This window comes from Bufo bufo, chromosome 1 (assembly GCF_905171765.1).
Source record: "Bufo bufo chromosome 1, aBufBuf1.1, whole genome shotgun sequence".
Taxonomy (NCBI): Eukaryota; Metazoa; Chordata; class Amphibia; order Anura; family Bufonidae; genus Bufo; species Bufo bufo.
In genome coordinates, this window is record NC_053389.1 from 473,060,521 (window position 1) to 473,078,989 (window position 18,469).

At 46.9% G+C, this 18,469-nt stretch overlaps 1 protein-coding gene across 1 annotated transcript in view; it reads right to left on the reverse strand.

Moving 5' to 3' along the window:
* XPOT (exportin for tRNA) overlaps positions 1-18,469 on the reverse strand; it is a 116,968-nt gene that overhangs the window by 93,558 nt on the left and 4,941 nt on the right. Inside the window, exons 3-5 of the mRNA XM_040409170.1 lie at positions 18,176-18,258; positions 9,295-9,351; positions 2,453-2,522 (exon numbers count right to left, since the gene is read on the reverse strand). Of these exons, the coding sequence (XP_040265104.1) occupies positions 2,453-2,522; positions 9,295-9,351; positions 18,176-18,258 (210 nt within the window). The remainder of the gene's footprint in view (positions 1-2,452; positions 2,523-9,294; positions 9,352-18,175; positions 18,259-18,469) is intronic.

Here is an 18,469-nt window from a genome sequence, read left to right on the forward strand (position 1 = left end):
TGAAAGCATTTGAAGACGGAACCGTCTTCCAAATGCTTTCAGTGTTACTATGGCACCCAGGACGCTATTAAAGTCCTGGTTGCCATAGTAGGAGCGGGGAGCGGGGGAGCGGTATACTTACAGTCCGTGCGGCTCCCCGGGCGCTCCAGAATGACGTCAGAGCGCCCCATGCGCATGGATGACGTGATCCATGTGATCACGTGATCCATGCGCTTGGGGCGCCCTGACGTCACTCTGGAGCGCCCGGGGAGCCGCACGGACGGTAAGTATGCTGCTCCCCCGCTCCCCGCTACACTTACCATGGCTGTCAGGACTTTAGCGTCCCGGCAGCCATGGTAACTATTCAGAAAAAGCTAAACGTCGGGTCCGGCAATGCGCCGAAACGACGTTTAGCTTAAGGCCGGATCCGGATCAATGCCTTTCAATGGGCATTGATCCCGGATCCGGCCTTGCGGCAAGTCTTCAGGATTTTTGGCCGGAGCAAAAAGCGCAGCATGCTGCGGTATTTTCTCCGGCCAAAAAACGTTCCGTACCGGAACTGAAGACATCCTGATGCATCCTGAACGGATTACTCTCCATTCAGAATGCATTAGGATAATCCTGATCAGTATTCTTCCGGCATAGAGTCCCGACGACGGAACTCTATGCCGGAAGACAATAACGCAAGTGTGAAAGAGCCCTAAGATATACGCTTTTTTGATATATCTGGTCTGATCTCAGTCATGGCTTTGCACTTCATAGAGTATATGTAATGGAAAGAGGAATACAAATAAGACGCTTGCTTTCCCTGCATTTACTCCTCTCAATGACTGCCGTCTAGCATTTCCACTTTCTCCTGCTATATAGGGGTTCCAGAGGTTGCACAACACCCATTAGACTTTTATAGCACATCCTGCTGAAATGGCGTAGCATGCAGCGCCATCTTGTCTGGTAAAAAGACGATCATCATGATGAAAACTCAACTTAGGCCTTTTTCACACTTGCGTTGTCCGGATCCGGCGTGCACTCCACTTGCCGGAATTACACTCCGGATCCGGAAAAACGCAAGTGTACTGAAAGCATTTGAAGACGGAACAGTCTTCAAAATGCTTTCAGTGTTACTATGGCACCCAGGACGCTATTAAAGTCCTGGTTGCCATAGTAGGAGCGGGGAGCGGGGGAGCAGTATACTTACAGTCCGTGCGGCTCCCGGGGCGCTCCAGAGTGACGTCAGAGCGCCCCATGCGCATGGATGACGTGTCCAATGCGATCACATGCTCCATGCGCTTGGGGCGCCCTGACATCACTCTGGAGCGCCCCGGGAGCCGCACGGACGGTAAGTATGCTGCTCCCCCGCTCCCCACTACACTTTACCATGGCTGCCAGGACTTTAGCGTCCCGGCACCCATGGTTACCATTCAGAAAAAGCTAAATGTCGGCTCCGGCAATGCGCCGAAACGACGTTTAGCTTAAGGCCGGATCCGGATCAATGCCTTTCAATGGGCATTAATTCCGGATCCGGCCTTGCGGCAAGTGTTCCGGATTTTTGGCCGGAGCAAAAAGCGCAGCATGCTGCGGTATTTTCTCCGGTCAAAAAACGTTCCGTTCCGGAACTGAAGACATCCTGATGCATCCTGAACGGATTACACTCCATTCAGAATGCATTGGGATAATCCTGATCAGGATTCTTCCGGCATAGAGCCCCGACGACGGAACTCTATGCCGGAAGACAAGAACGCAGGTGTGAAAGAGCCCTTAGGCTGAGTTCACACTTCAGTTATTTGGTCAGTTATTTCCAACAGTTAGGGTCCATTCACATGTCCGTAGTGTATTTCGGATCCGCAAATTGCAGATCCACAATACACCCAGCCGGCACCCCCATAGAACTGCCTATTGTTGTCTGCAATTGAGGACAAGAATAGAATAGTACATGTTCTTCTGGTCCGTGGCTCCCGAAAAAAATAGATCGGGGCCACGGTCCGGAAATGAGGATGCGGACAGCACACTGTGCTGACCGCATCTCTTCCGGCCCTATAGAGAATGAATGTGTCCGGATTCGTGGAGCCGGACCCATTCTACGGACGTGTGAATGGACCCTTATTGTGAGCCAAAACCAGATCTGGGTACTAAACAGAGAACAGGTGCATATCTTTCCATTACAGCTTATCTCTGAGTAGGCTTCACCACGGGCTTTGGCTCACAAAAACTGATGGAAATAACTGACTAAATAACAGAAGTGTGAACTTCCCCTTAAGCCCATTACAGTCAATAGGGTCCGTTGGACACTTATTTGATGGATCAGTTTTTTTTTGCTTGCATTATGTTTTTCTGCTCTAATGAAAGATGGAATGCCTGGCAGAGATGTGAACAAAGCCCTACTATGCAGAGAGCAATAATCATGTAAAACACCACTGGTTATTGGTCGAATATGGACTTAAAATAAGACCTTTACAGTGGTGTAGATGTAAAATACCTGAGCTTGAAGCCATGTGATTAGCGTTTCCCTTATTAGTTGTTGCTGGAGTGCCGTCAACTCAGCGTACCTGAAAAATATAAAAAGGAGATTTTTGTATAACTTACCAGTAAAATCTCTTTCTCGCTCTTAATTGGGGGACACAGGAACAGTGGGTATAGCCATGTTCTCTAGGAAGCGTTGACACTAGTAAAAGCTGTTAGCTCCTCCCCTGGCAGCTATACCCCCTCCAGCCTGGAGAGAGAGCTTCAGTTTGTGTACAAGCAGTAGGAGAAGCAAGCCAACCAAGAAATAAAAACATGGAACACCAACCATGCCAAAAGACCCAAACAGGGTTCTAACCAGCAACTGCCACAACTGTGGCCGAAGAACAATACTGGGTGGGTGCTGTGTCCCCCAATGAAGAGCGAGAGAGATTTTACTGGTAAGTTATACAAATATCTCCTTTTCTCGAACATATTCATTGGGGGACACAGGAACCGTGGGACGTCCAAAAGCAGTCTACGGGGAGGGAAAAACCACAGACCCATGGAAGCAAGCGTCCCTGCTGGCATCTAAGAAACTGCCGCCTGCAAGACCGAGCGGCCCAAGCAGCGTCCGCCGATGCATAAGTATGCACCTGGTAAAATTTTGTGAATGTGTGTAAGGAGGACCAGAAGCCGCGTTACACAACTGTGCAGCCGAAGCGCGATTCTGCAGAGCCCAAGAAGTGCCCACCGCTCAGTGGAGCAAGCTGTGACAACTAAGGGCGGAACCCTGCTCCGGGTGCGGAATGGTACAGCATTTGCAGATCGAATCCATCGTGCAATTGCCACCTTGGAGGCCGCCAATCTCTTGCGTGGACCCTTCGGATGACAAAAAAGGGGTTTCGAACGCCGGAAGGGACTGGAGGCAGCCAATAATGATCAGAGCCCTGACAACGTCAATGACGTAACTCCCTTCCCTAGGGAGTAAAGGAGAGGGACAGTAAAGGAAGGACAATTTCTTCATTGATGGGGAAGACAGAGACCACCTTCGGGAGAGAGAAGGAATGGGCCGGAGAACTGCCTTATTCTTGTGAAGACCCAGGAAGGGTTCTCTGCAAGAGAGCACCCCCAACTCAGACATCCGTCTGATGGATGTGATAGCCACAAGAAAAAACTACCTTCCAGGACAGGAGCCGGAGTGAGATCTCCCCAAGGGCTCAAAGGGAGAAGACTGGAACGCTGAGAGAACTATATTCAGATCCCAAGGCGGTAAAGGACAGTACAGAGGAACCGTATGTGCCACTCCCTGAAGGAAGGTTTCCATGGGAAAGCTGCCCCAGGATAGAAGCGCCAACCCCTGACCCATCGTGGAACTAAGGGATAAACCAAGGTCCAACCCTGATTGTAGAAAGGATAGGAAAAAAATTATAATAAAAGAAAAACGGAGTGAGGGAATGTCCCAGCTTTTACAGAAGCCCAGGAGGACGGCCAGGTCCTATAATAGATCCTGGGCAGTGCAGGCTTCCTGGCCTGAATCATAGTGCGGATGACGTCCGCCGAAAACCCTCTCCACATCAGAATAGTGGTTTCAATAGCCACGCCGTCAACCAAGACCCTAAATGCTGATGTAAGACCGGACCCTGTGAAAGAAGGTAGTCTCTTAGTGGCAGTGACCAAGGGACATCTCCTAGAAGGAGACCGATGTCGGCGAACCACGCGCGACGTGGCCAATCCGGAGCGACTAGGATTTGTCGGAATGCCCTCCATCTGATCCTCCGTAGAACCCTGGGTAGAAGGAAAAAAACACGCAAGGAGGGAGAACTCCCGCCAAGGAGATATCAGGGCCTCCATGCCGGATGCTTCCGGAACTCCTGCACGGGAGAGAAAGGTGGGGAGCTTTCGTGTAAAATAACGTTAGCACACCCAGATCAATGGAAGGAGTCCCTGTAGAAGAAGGGATGTGGAGGGCGCCACCGCCCACCAGTCGGGACCGGAGCGTGTCTGGAATGGAAGGCCACCAAATGAATACCCCGTGCAAATGCAGATGAGGGAAGGTAGTAATGTAGGAACTACCAAGGCATGCGGGTGTCTATGAACCATGAGCCAGAGGAGGAAAAAAAAAAAAAAGAAAGGAGAAGAATAGGCTAGGTCTAAGCTTATTCCCCGTTCGAGACCGGGGCTATACAGAACTAGCCAAGGATTAAGTGGCTGCGCAAAAAACTCCGCCTGAGGAGGAAGTCAGGCAAGGGGAGTCACACTGTATTGCTAGCCCCATACCCCAGCAGAGGAGGGGGCCACCTGCAAGGCCACCGAACTCGGTGCTAGAAGAGTCCATCACCTGATGAAAGAGCTGAGCAGTAAGAACCCAACCAAGTATGTAGTGGTAACGCAATACCGCTCCCACAGTAGTAGCCAGCGCTTGTCCCGTCAGCGCAAAACTGAGGGGGAGGCCTAAGACTATCCGTAGAAGCCACGTACCGTACTGCAGTTTAAGTAGAGCAAACCTTAAAAACTCTACTTGGAAGGGCGCTGAATAGGAGAAACTGCCAAGCTAGCGCCAAGGTAGGACTCCTACCTGAGGGGGAAGGGGGGGGGGGGATGACCCACTGCAGCGACTACAAACTCAAGCATTAGCAAAAGGCTGCACCTGTGGAGGAGAACACGCTGTAGTAGCTAAATCAGAGTGCCAGCATAACCACTTTCCCAGAGAAGGAGGAGTGGTGATAGAGAATACAGAGTCAGTGAAACACTTGACTCGCTGGAACGTACTCAACATATACGTGCAATGGTGTACGCACTACGTATTGATGCGGACAATATCATGACCGACTGGAACAATGAAGGCCCATGAAGATGGGGGTGTCTAGGACACAAGTGATGCTAGTAAACCCCCTGAGAAGACAGAGGATGTTATAATCATGCCCAAAACCAGCACCAAAAGAACAGAAGGATACAATGGAGGAATAGCCACCGTATCCACTGGCCGCACTCATAGCACTAGAGTAAGAGTACCGGGCACCGTCGAGTACTGACTGTTGCCACGCCCCCTTGTGAAATAAGCAAAGGCACCTAGAGCCGTGGCGCAGTTGAATTGCATTATCTGAAGATGTTTAGTTATTCCCCCGCTAGTGGATCACTTGTGAAAGGGGGAAATGCAAACAGGAAGCACAGTGATGTGCAACACTCCGCCTATGGAAGGATAGCGCGACAGTCGGGACCGTATGCAATGGTGGTGCAATTACCCTACCTATGGAAGGTGGAATGCGTACAGCAAATACTTAAGCCAGTGGTAGGGAAAACACCCCACCTATGAAGGAGGGGGCGGGTTAATGCCCAGGTTAGGGGGTAATGCATACAGCACACCTTGTAACCGGTGAGAATGTAAGGGGGGGGGGGGGGGGGATGTATACGTCCGGCACTTAAACCAGTGTTATTGTACATAGTCCACCAATGGCAGGAGACAATGTATAAGGCCAGTACTGTATCCTGAAGTAGTGCAATTACTCCGCCTATGGAAGGGGGTACTCAGGGAGGAAGGGAGGGGGTGTGGAAATATTCGAGGAGAAAGATTACCTCTTGTGGTCTGCTAGCGTGTAGGTCTACTCCTCAGAATCTTGCCCCTGGCAGTTGCGGACTGCGCAGGTGGGGACTTATCAACCAAACTACCAAGGGGGTGGAATGGAAACTTCTAGAGGTCAGTCGACCGGCTTCATCAAGCAAACGACTCCGGAGGGTGATTGCACAGGTGGAGAATTATCAACCAAACGACCTGGGAGGGTGGATTGGGAAACAGAGTTCCATTATAAAATTGCGGCGGCAGAGAATTATCAACCAAACGACCCCAGAAGGTGGATTTGGAAGTTCCAGTTGTCCCCCACTGGATTGCGCAGGTGTCGAATTATCAACCAACGACGACCCAGGAGGGTGGACTGGGAATGTCAGAGGTCCCTTATTAAATGCGCTGGTGTAGAATTATCAACCAAAACGACCCCGGAGGGTGAATGAGGAATTCCAGAGGTTCTCCACTGTATTGTGCAGGTGGAGAATTATCAACCAAACGACCCGGAGGGTGGATTGGAAATACTTCAGCTGTCCTCCACGGGTTTGCGAAGGTGGAAAATTAACAACCAAACGGCCCCAGAGGGCGGATTGGGAACTATGAGAGGTCCTCCCTATCCGAGATAGGACACAGCCCCAGTGTGGTACCACACAGACAGGTTGGTCCCGTGGTAGTGAGGGCTGAGGAGGGGGACCCATATGGCGCACTTTTTTTTTTTTTTTTAACTAAGATGCCGGCCCCAAGTGCACAAGAGGCAGGAAAGGGTTAAATTCCTCGCATTACCATCTTTGCACTAGGAGAAGATCCCCAGATATGCTGGCCTAAAGAGGCGGCTGGGCATGGAAGGGTTAAGGCCATTTTGAGGACCGGGGGCTGGCTCAGCATGCTTCTGGGGGAGGAGGAGGAGCAGGGCGGGAAGAATGGATGGGTGACCCTTCTGCTGGCGGGATGCAGGGGAGTGAGGCTGCCCTGGTCCACCTTGACTTCTGGTGGGGGGAGGAAGCGGCCTGGCGAGCCAACGCTGGCGTGCTCCCCCCGGGAGAACAGGGAGGCGAGGCGACCACTGTTTCGCACCTAAAAGAAGAGAAAAAAAATAAACTAAAATAAAATAAATCTTCAGGAGCTACCCTGCAGAGCAGGGAGGTCTTGCCTCCTATTAACACTAGAAAAAAGTGAAGCTCTCTCTCCAGGCTGGAGGGGGTATAGCTGCCAGGGGAGGAGCTAACAGCTTTTACTATGTCAACGCCTCCTAGAGGACATAGCTATACCCACGGTTCCTGTGTCCCCCAATCAATATGGGCGAGAAAATGTCATTATGCAAATTTAGACCTTAGAATCATGACTATTTATTCATCACTAGCACACACTTTTAATGATCAAATATTATTCTATCATTTACTCCAGTATACCGTAGTGAGCATATGGACACCTAGCTGGAAAGGCAATTAGAAAGGGTTATAGTTTAAGCTCAAGTCATAAAAAGACACTTTATAGAATTTTTGGCTGTTCCTTTTTAATTTGGCAGTACTATGCCACTGAAAATTCAATATGAAAGACGTTATCTTCAGGTAATAGTCATAATAGTAGGAAACAAAGCAGAACGCAGTAGAGTATCCAGAGAACCATCCACCCATTTTTTTGGGGGGGATTAAACAAAATAAATTTAAATAGGATGTTCGCATTTAGACTGTTAATATGTAATAAAAATAATTATTTTTTTTGGCAGCACTCTTTAAAGGGTTTCTACCACCTCGTTTGGACATATTTAGCTGTCAGACACTAGCGATCAGCTAGTGCCTGCTCTACCAAACAATGCTATTATAATAGCTTTTTGTGCAGCCGTTTCCATAAAAAACGAACTTTTATCAATATGCTAATGAGCCTCTAGGTGCTATGTGGCCGTCTTTTCAGCACCTAGAGGCTCCGTCTACCTTCACAAAATGCCGCCCAGCGCTTCCCTCCAGCCTGCCCATCTCCTCTGGAATGCGATCCTCCCTCTGAGTCAGCGGACAAATTCTCGCGCATGCGCCGGGGGCGTCTGTCTTCGGCGCAGTTAATGTCTGACCGCTTTCTGCACAGACATCTCCACTGCGCCTGCGCCGATGACATCATAGTGCTCCGAGGAACAGGCGCAGTGGAGATGTCTGTGCAGAAAGCAGTCAGACATTGCCTGCGCCGAAGACAGACGCGCACAGCGCATGCGCGAGAATTCGTCCGCTGACTCAGAGGGAGGATCGCATTCCAGAGGAGATGGGGGGGCTGGAGGGACGCGCTGGGCGGCATTTTGTGAAGGTAGACAGAGCCGAAAGACGCTGAAAAGACGCCTGCATAGCACCTAGAGGCTCATTAGCATATCGATAAAAGTTCGTTTTTTATGGAAACTGCTGCACAAAAAGCTATTATAATAGCATTGTTTGGTAGAGCAGGCACTAGCGGATCGCTAGTGTCTGACAGCTAAATATGTCCAAACGAGGTGGTAGAAACCCTTTAAAGAGTATCTGTCTTCAGCAACCTCCCTATAAAACTGTTTGCATAGACACATAGCTATGGTTCAACCTTTTTTGATCTAAAGCTCCGTTTCCAAGTTATGATACTTTTTCTTAATATGCAAATAAGGCCTTTAGTGCAATGAGAGCATCACCATTGCTTTTGTTGCACCCAAGTTCAGCTCCTTTGTGTTTATTTTGATTTTGGGGAGAGGTGTGTGATTAGAATTTTTATATTTTTTAAAACATTGTTTTTATTTTTTTTACACTTTTTTTTTTTATAGTTCCCCATATTGCTTCTTTCATAGACTCCAATGAATTAGCATTGGAGTCTATGAGGATCACACTACATTCCTATGGAGACACTGCCAGTGCCAGGGCTCCATAGGAACTTATGTGTGGCAGCCTCTGATTATTCAGGAGGACCGAGGCAGCGGCACACCATCTGGCTCCCCCAATCCCCGCTAGGGGGAGGTGGTGCATGCCAGGAAGCGCACTCTTCCAGCTTTTTGCGCTCCCAGATGCTGTGGTCAAGCTTAACCACGGCATCTAAGCGGCTAAATGCATGCGATCAACGTTATCATCTATCACATACATTAGCCCTGGGTGTCTGTGGTCTAAAAGGGGCGTTCTCTTTAAAAAAAAAAAATCTGCAGGCACTGTGTGAGAATGGGTTAACAAGAAAAAAAACAGACATTGCATGCATTGTTCTATGGCTTTTTTTGTTATAAACACACCAAAATACAAAATAAAATGCTTGTAAACGTGGCCACAGATTTATCATTTTTGGACATTCCATTTATGAAACATTAACATAACAATCGTGCATACTTGAATCTGATTTGGTGTTCCAGAACTTGAAAGCAGAAGAACTTCACATGATCATCACTGAAAGAACAAATACTGTTATTTAGCAGATGATCAGAAAACATGATCAAGCTTCACTGAAAACAAGTTACGATTACATTATTATAACAGCTCGACTGTTGCTTTATAATTGCTTAATTAGAAATGTTGTCAAATTACCAACATAAATGGATCAAAACTCTCCACACATTCTCCTTTCATAACTTGCCAAGTTGTCGAAAGTAACTACAAAAATCGTTCAGAATTTGCTGGTGGGGGGCAGGATGAGGTGGAGAAAAGAAATCAATGGTACAGTCAGGAAGAGCAGTTGTGTGACCAGTCCATGAAGAACTGGATTGTCAACCAAACAACCATGCTCTGTATTCTACTGAACTACAACATGGCAACTTCTTAAACGTTAACACAAACACACAAAAAAATCTTTACAAAATGAAGTCTTTATGACAACAGTTGCAGAAAATGGTTTTACAAAAGGAAAAACCTTAACTTTTAACAGGTTTTTCTACCAAAGAAAGATACTCGAGATGGAAAAGCTGCTTGGTATGCAGTTCCACCATCTGGCCGTCTTCTTTGAGAATACCACTTTTTAATGCGATTTTGGGGGTCCGATTTGGGTGGAGGTATGACAGTATGGATAACACAATCAGCAGTATGTCTGAATATATTTTTCTTTTTTTTTTAAAATCAAATCGTTTTTATTGAACAATAAATACATAGTAAAACATAAAACAATACGTTGTATTTTCCTTTCTTTGCATTATCCACCGTGTGGAATCAGTGAACAACAGTAATCATAGAGATACCAGCACACAGTTTTATCACGTATCTGTACATTACGTGTACACTTGCTGAAACAAGTATTTTAGACATAGAATTACCAATATCTTAACCTTCCCAACATCCCTCCCCCCCTCGCCCTGCCCTAACCCCCCCAACCCTAACAACTGGTCTTGATCATCACGAGCCTATATAACTACATGGGTATGAGATAACCATTCACTCCACATTTTATCAAACTTCTGAGGGCACCCTCTCTTCACATACACCCCTTTTTCAAATATCAGCATGTCATGCACCTTCCGTTCAAACTCGCTCAGTGTAGGCGGACTTCCCTGGATCCACCTCATAGCAATCAGTTTCCTGGCCACATATAGCAATCTCCCCACAGCTACCTTAACCAGTTCAGTCCCTCCAATCTCAGACACATACCCCAGAATACACACCTTAGGATCTTTTTGAATTCCCAATGTCAGTTTGCTATTAATCATATTCCTAACATCCTCCCAATAATTACCAACTACCGGACAAGACCACAGCATATGCAACAAGTCCGCACCATCTTCCATACACTTTGGACACTTGTCATCACTTCTCACTCCTATCTTTTTCAGGAACACCGGTGTTTTGTACACTCTATGTATGATAAATAGTTGGGACAATTTGCCCTGTTCACTCAAGGACACCTTGGGGACTCCTTCCAATATATCTTCCCACTTATCCTTAGACATATCTCCCACGTCAGCCTCCCATTTTTTCATTCTTGAAAGCGGATATCCCTCTAAGAATTTTTCCAGTAAAAGAGCGTACACCTGCGATATTAACCCTCTTTTCCCTCCACCTGTCGGAAGAACAAGCTTATGAACCCCCTCCATTTGAGCTATCTCACATCCTTTCCGCAACGTGACCTCAAGGGCATGCCTTATTTGAAGATATTTATAGAACCACTCCCTAGGGATATTAAATTCCTGCTGCAGGTTTTGAAATGACTTACATATCTTGTCCTTAATTAATTGTCCAATTCTCGTCACTCCATAAGTTTCCCAGTTCCTAAGTCCTGGTATGGCAAATAGTTCTGGCAACAAGTGGTTCTTTCCAATAGGAGAAAGTTCACTAATACCCCCCACTCCTCTTAGCTGCTTCACTTTTGCCCAAACTTTTTTCATAAGTTCAATAAGAGGAAGTTTTTCCCTCCCTGCATGCAATCCTGAGCCTTCCAGAATGCCCATGAGGTCATGACTGCCCAGCCAATGCTGCAATATCTGCCCAGTCATGTCCGGTGCTTGTAGATCAAACCATCCCTTAAAATGCAGACATTGGGAAGCCAAAAAATAAATCCATGCGTTAGGGACAGCTAGGCCCCCTTCCGACTTAGAATACTGTAATGTCTCCAGTTTGATCATAGCCTGTCCGTACTTCCAAGTAAGATCTCTAAATATAGAGTGAATTTTCTTGAATCTATCCAGAGGGATCCAAACTGGAGCATTATTCAGTATATATAGCAACTGGGGCATCATAACTCTACCTACCACCGAAAGAAAGAGTCTACACCATGACCTCACTTTAAGCCTAAAAGTAGCCAGCAATGGGGACAGATTAAGTTCTTCAAAATCCGATAGCCTCGGTGTTATATGTAATCCCAGATATTTAAATTTATCCACCCAGGGCACCAAACTATCTACTTGTCTGCCTGCCAGGGCCTGCCCATCAATTGGCATCAAAGAGGATTTTTGCCAATTTATCCGCAGTCCAGAAAAGCTACCAAATCTGTCAAGCAATGCCATGGCCGCATCCAGGGACGCACCAGTATCGCCCATGAAAAGTAGAGCATCATCAGCGTACATAGCCACTTTATTGTGCGGTTCGCCGTATCTAAACCCCTCTATACTTGTTGATAAGCGAATATGTGCCGCAAGCGGCTCTATTGCAAGAGCAAACAATAAGGGCGACAGTGGGCATCCCTGCCTGGAGCCCCTGGCAAGGGGAAAACAGTCTGACAACCCTCCATTAGCTCTAATTCTCGCCTTAGGACTAGATTACAGGACCTGTACCCACTGAATGAACCGCTCACCAAAGCCCATAGTTCTCAGGACCCCCCACAAATACTTCCATTCCACACTGTCAAACGCCTTAGCAGCGTCAAGCGCAAGCAAGGCCCTGTCTCCACTGTTATCCGCCGGAATATTTAAACTAGTGTACAGCCTACGAAGATTAATAGCCGTCGATTTCCCTGGCATAAACCCCGTCTGATCCGGGTGTACTATGGTCAGAATCACTTTGGACAGCCTGTTCGCCAACACCTTCGCCAGGAGCTTAACATCAGCCGTAAGAAGTGAAATTGGCCTGTGAGAATCCGGTATTTTAGGATCCTTTCCAGGTTTAGGTATAACCACAATTATAGCTTCCTGCATCGAATGTGGTAACGAACCTGCCTCCAATGGGTGCTCAAACACCTTAAGTAATTCAGGGAGTAATATCCCCTGCAACTTTTTGTATACCTCTACTGGGAGACCATCAGCTCCAGGCGCCTTACCACTTGCCATGTCCCCAAGTGCAGCTTCCAGTTCCTCAAGTGTAATCGGCTCCTCCAGCCTCTCTCTATCCTCTTCTGACAGCACCGATAACTGTGCCTCCCCTAGGAAATCATTCAGAGCCTCATCAGAACTAGATCCAGTGGAAGTATATAGAGATACATAAAAGCTTTTTAGAATATCTAATATTCCTTTCGTGTCCTGGCTACTGTTCCCCATGTCATCTCTCAGTTCCTGAATGCAAGAGGAGCCCCTCTGGGCCTGCGAGACCACCGACAACAAATGACCCACCTTCTCTCCTTCCTCAAAAGATCTCTGACGATAAAAGCTTCTCTTTCTATCTGCGGCCTGGACTAAATGACATCTCAGCTGCTCCTGAGCTACCGCCAGCGCCTCGCTACTAACCGTGGTGGGGGATCTACTAAACTCTCTCTCAGCCTCAGCCACTAGTACATGCGCCTTAACATCCGCCTCCCTGGATCTGGATTTATGCTTGTTAATTTCTTTCATCAGAACTCCCCTCAGGAATGCTTTCATGGCGTCCCATACACCTGGTATCGAAGCCGACCCTGTATTGATATCAAAAAATTCCTTAATTTCCAGAGAAATCCCAGACAGGTCACCCAACACATTCAACCAATGAGAATTACACTTCCACAGCCTCGGTCCCTGTCTGAGCACCCCCAGGCACAAGTCAATCTGCACCAGAGAATGGTCCGACAACGACCGAGGATGATAAACAACATCCTTAACCAGTGGTAGCATTATGTCGTTAACAAGGGCCAGATCTATACGCGATAGCGAATGGTGCGTGGCTGATCTACACGAGAATTCACGCTTATCAGGGTTACGCAATCTCCATACATCCTGTACTCCTACTTTACCCAAAATATTCCTGAGAGCCGCACTCCCCGGTGAACCACCTGCTCCCTCCACCCGGCATCTATCTAGGGAGTCATTCAGCGTGCAATTGAAGTCTCCAACCAATAGCCACGGCAACCCAGGGAAGTCCGCCACAAAGCCCATAATCTCTCTTATTAATGGGGAAGCAAACGGTGGAGGCACATACACAGACACCAGCACCACCTGTATTCCATCCACCTTACACACAACACACACATATCTACCCTCAGCATCCACACAATCCTGCATATGTTCATACCTAATACTACTATGCACAATCATACTTACACCTCTAGAATGAGAGGAATGAGTTGAATGTAACGCATGGATCACCCAATTTTTACTCATCCAGTGTAAATTTTCTCCAGTCAAATGCGTTTCCTGAAGGCAACATATAGCCGGCTGAAACCGCCCCAAATACTGAAAAATACACTGTCTTTTCCGTGCATCAGCCATCCCTCTCACATTCCAACTTAAGACTCTAATCACCTGTGACATGGTAAAACTTCAAACCATATTTGAATCTCACAGCCCACTCAGATAACATTCGCTCATAGTTCAAGACCTTAACCCTTCCCCCCAACCTTCTCCCTGCCCCCCCACCCCCCTCCCTCCCTCTCGTAGTCAGGTTACTTTAACTGGGGATCACTGTCCCCTCAGTATCCACTTCACACATTAAAACAGGGCAATCCGAGAGCAACCTGCCCCCCAACCTACAATAAACATAACAGTTTATAACACATTTCCTCAGGTAGAGAATCCTCCCCACATCTGAGAAATACATTTTACTTTCTTTACCGCCTGCTCCCTCCTCAGGAACTACCATGTGGTAGCATTACATAATACACTCCCTAACTGGTGCAACATTTAAAGCAATCCTAGAGTGCAAATGCATATATAAAGTGAACATAAGAAACATATATCTGCCTCCTTCAAGTGTCCAGGGCACCACTTCTCAATTGTCGCTCGTGGACGTCCAGCCACTGCGCCGCCTCCTCCGGATCTTCAAAAAATCTGGTGGATCCCAATGCCACCACACGCAGTTTAGCAGGAAACAGCATAGCGTACTGGACTTGTAGAGCTCTCAGCCTTTTCTTTATATCCATAAATCTACTTCGCCTCCGCTGCACTTCGTTGGAATAATCCGGAAATATGGACACTTTAACCCCATTCAGGACCATCTCCTCATTGTCCCTTGATTGTCGCAGGATAGTGTCCCGGTCTTTAAAATGCAGGATCTTCGCCAGTATGGGACAGGGAGGTCTGCCAGGCGGAAGCGGCCGCATGGGGACTCTGTGCGCCCGCTCCACCGCATATAATGAGGATAGACCTTTTTCATGAAATAGTTGGTGCAACCATTTTTCCACAAATTCAGTGGCATTATCCCCCTCCGTCTTCTCTGGCATACCCACAATCCGCAGGTTATTCCTTCTGGACCTGTTCTCCAGATCATCTGTTTTGGCGTATAAAGCAGCTATATCTTTAGCAGTTGTTTTTGCCGCCATTTGCAAAGGCTGAATAACGTCCTCAATGGTGGACACCCTCTTCTGCAATTCAGAGGTGCATTCTGTAATTTTGTGTAGGTCATGCCTAATTAAAGACACATCCAACCTCAGGCTGCCAACTTGTACTGTAAGCACCTTCAGTGTGCTATTACAACTGGCCACAGCGGCCATAATATCTTTTAAAGTAGGCTCTGCATCAACCACAGCTTTAGGGCCTACCGCGTCTTTTGCCGGCCGTGCAGGGGTTAATGGCGGCCAATTCACCGCATCTAGGGCCTCCCCATCAGTGGATTCATCCTCCTGTCCAGAGGAGATATGAGCGTCCATCAACTTTTCCTCAGCCCAGTCTCCCACAGCGATATCCGTGCGAGCAAACCTGCTCAGCTTTGCGGCCGCAGTCTGTCTCAGCTTGGGCTGTAAGGCCGGCCCCTCTGCTTCCTCGGCGTCATGCCGGCTCACCTCTGGCCTGTCAGATCGCGGCCCTTTACCGGACTTCGGCATGTCGGCGCTCAGAAATTTGGCACAGCACCCTCCTGTCGCCTCTCAACCACCAGGTAGGAAAGAATCAGCGATATAGGGGGTTGCTACCACTCTAAAGTCAGGATATCTGCAGGAGCTCAGTGCGGTGCGACCTACTCCATGCGCTCTCAGGCCACGCCCCCCTGAATATATTTTTCAGTACATAATGTTGGGATGGTCTCCCAGCACATAGTATGCCCAGACAGAACCTGACATTTATATTAGTACTAGTGTTGAGCGAGCATGCTCGGCTGAACACCAGTTCAGCTCGAGCATCGCTATGCTCGGCACATCGCGGAGTTCGGCCGAACACCGCGTGTGCTCGAGCATCCGATGCTCGAGTCAGTGTATTTAAATCTAATTTAGCCTCTATTTCTATGTAGATGATTACTGTACAGTGAGGGAATCCCTCAGTGTGAGTCCGCTGCTTAGGAGTCCCTGCTCTGACTCCATATATAGCTATGTCCATATATGGAGTCAATGCTTGGGGACACCCCAGTATATTTAAATCTAATTTAAGCCTGTATTTCAGAAAAGTTTCTGCCGGGATTCAAACTCTCGACCTTCTGTATTAGAGGCAAGGCACTTAACCACTCAGCTATAATAGCTGCATAGCCAGTTTAAAAAATAAAATAAAATAAAATAAAGGGACTTCTACTGTATAGGTCTCAGTAGAAGTCTTTTTTTTTGTGACTGGCTATGCAGCTATATAGTGTTGTGGTTAAAGTTCTGGGCTATGATGCAGAAGATGGGAGTTCAAATCCCATCACAAACTTTTTCAGAAATAAGAGGTTAAGTTAAATTAGATATAGATATATATATTATATATCTCAAGGAATGTGGGCAGCACCACTATCTTTATAGTACAGACAGAGTGCCAGCGGCTGAGTCGGTGATCCCCCTCCAAATAATGTAGAATAAAAGAAATCCGCAGCACATCCAAGTAGTGAAGAAGTAAAAGAAGCTTTAATCACCAAGCATGCGAAGTTTCAATCCTCTCAATGGGATTTTTCTCAAGCAGTCACTGCTTGAGAAAAATCCCATTGAGAGGATTGAAACGTCGCATGCTTGGTGATTAAAGCTTCTTTTACTTCTTCACTACTTGGATGTGCTGCGGATTTTATATATATATATATATATATATATATATATATATATATATATATATATATATATATATATATATATATATATATATATATATATATATATTTTATATATTTATTTATTAAGTTTAGCCTCGACTTCTGAAAAAGTTTGTGACAGGATTTAAACTCACAGCTTCTGCCCAGAACTTTAACCACTACACTACTTAGCCAGTCACAATAAATATAGATATATAGATATATATAGCTGAGCGGTTAAGTGCCTTGCCTCTAATACAGAAGGTCGTGAGTTTGAATCCCGGCAGAAACTTTTCTGAAATACAGGCTAAATTAGATTTAAATACACTGGGGTGTCCCAAGCACTGACTCCATATATGGACATAGCTATATATGGAGTGAGAGCAGGAACTCCTAAGCCGAACTAGAGTCCCCACACCCTCCCCTCTATAGAGCAGGGGGTGCATAGGGTTCTCCCACTGACTTCCATTGTGCTCGGTAAGTGTTCTACTTGAGCACCCGAGCACTTTGGTGCTCGATCAACACTAATTAGTACAAATAGGCAGTATGGGATGATGGAATATATTTTGTAGTCTGTGCAGACAATATATTTGCTAAAACATGTGATGAGCAAGTGACCAGAAAACACTATATATTAACAGATAAACATAGACTTGGGCTCTCATTTCCACCTTTTTAGGCTACTTTCACACTAGCGTTTGGGTGTCCGCTTGTGAGCTCCGTTTGAAGGCTCTCACAAGCGGTCCCGAACGGATCCGTCCAGTCCCAATGCATTCTGAGTGGAGGCGGATCCGCTCAGAATGCATCAGTCTGGCAGCGTTTGTCCTCCGCTCCGCTCAGCAGACGGACACCTGAACGCTGCTTGCAGCGTTCGGGTGTCCGCCTGGCCGTGCGGAGGCAAACGGATCCGTCCAGACTTACAATGTAAGTCAATGGGGACGGATCCGTTTGAAGTTGACACAGTATGGCTCAATTTTCAAACGGATCCGTCCCCCATTGACTTTCAATGTAAAGTCAAAACGGATCCGTTTGCATTATAATGAACAAAAAAAATAAAAAAAATTTTTTTGTTCATGGTAATGCAAACGGATCCGTTCTGAACGGATCTAAGCGTTTGCATTATAGGAGCGGATCCGTCTGTGCAGATACCAGACGGACCCGCTCTGAACGCAGGTGTGAAAGTAGCCTTAGTTGCAGATCCACTAATTCTCGTGCTCCTCTTCTGCCGTCCAAGATGGCGGCACTGCTTCTCAGACTATCTGATGCACACTGTCCTCAGCAGCCCAAGACACTTCCCACTTGTCCACCCCTGCTCTTGGATTGGCCAGCACTGTTCACATGAGCAATACTGGCCAATCCAAGAGCAGGGCTGGATAAGTAGGATGCGTCTTGGGCAGCTGAGCACGAAGTACATCAGATAGTCTGAGAGGGTCACTCTAGAAACATCATTAATAACTCAAACATAAAATGAGACAAATGTCCTCACCTATATATACGCTGGGCTAAAGCTTCAGCACAGACCTGCCATGCATTTTGTGATACTTTCAACTGCTCAAAATAGGCCAATGCCTGAAATGAAAGCAGACACTTTGTCATTTTTTTTTACATGGTTAGACCATAAGAAACCTCACAACAATGAAAGTCATTACACCTAAGAGTCTTTTGACACATTGCAGGGCCATAATGATTGCCGACTGACAATATAACATGTTCCTCGGTGCTTACTTAAAGGGCTTCACAAAGGAACAACACAAACCACATGGTTAGTAGCTTGCATATA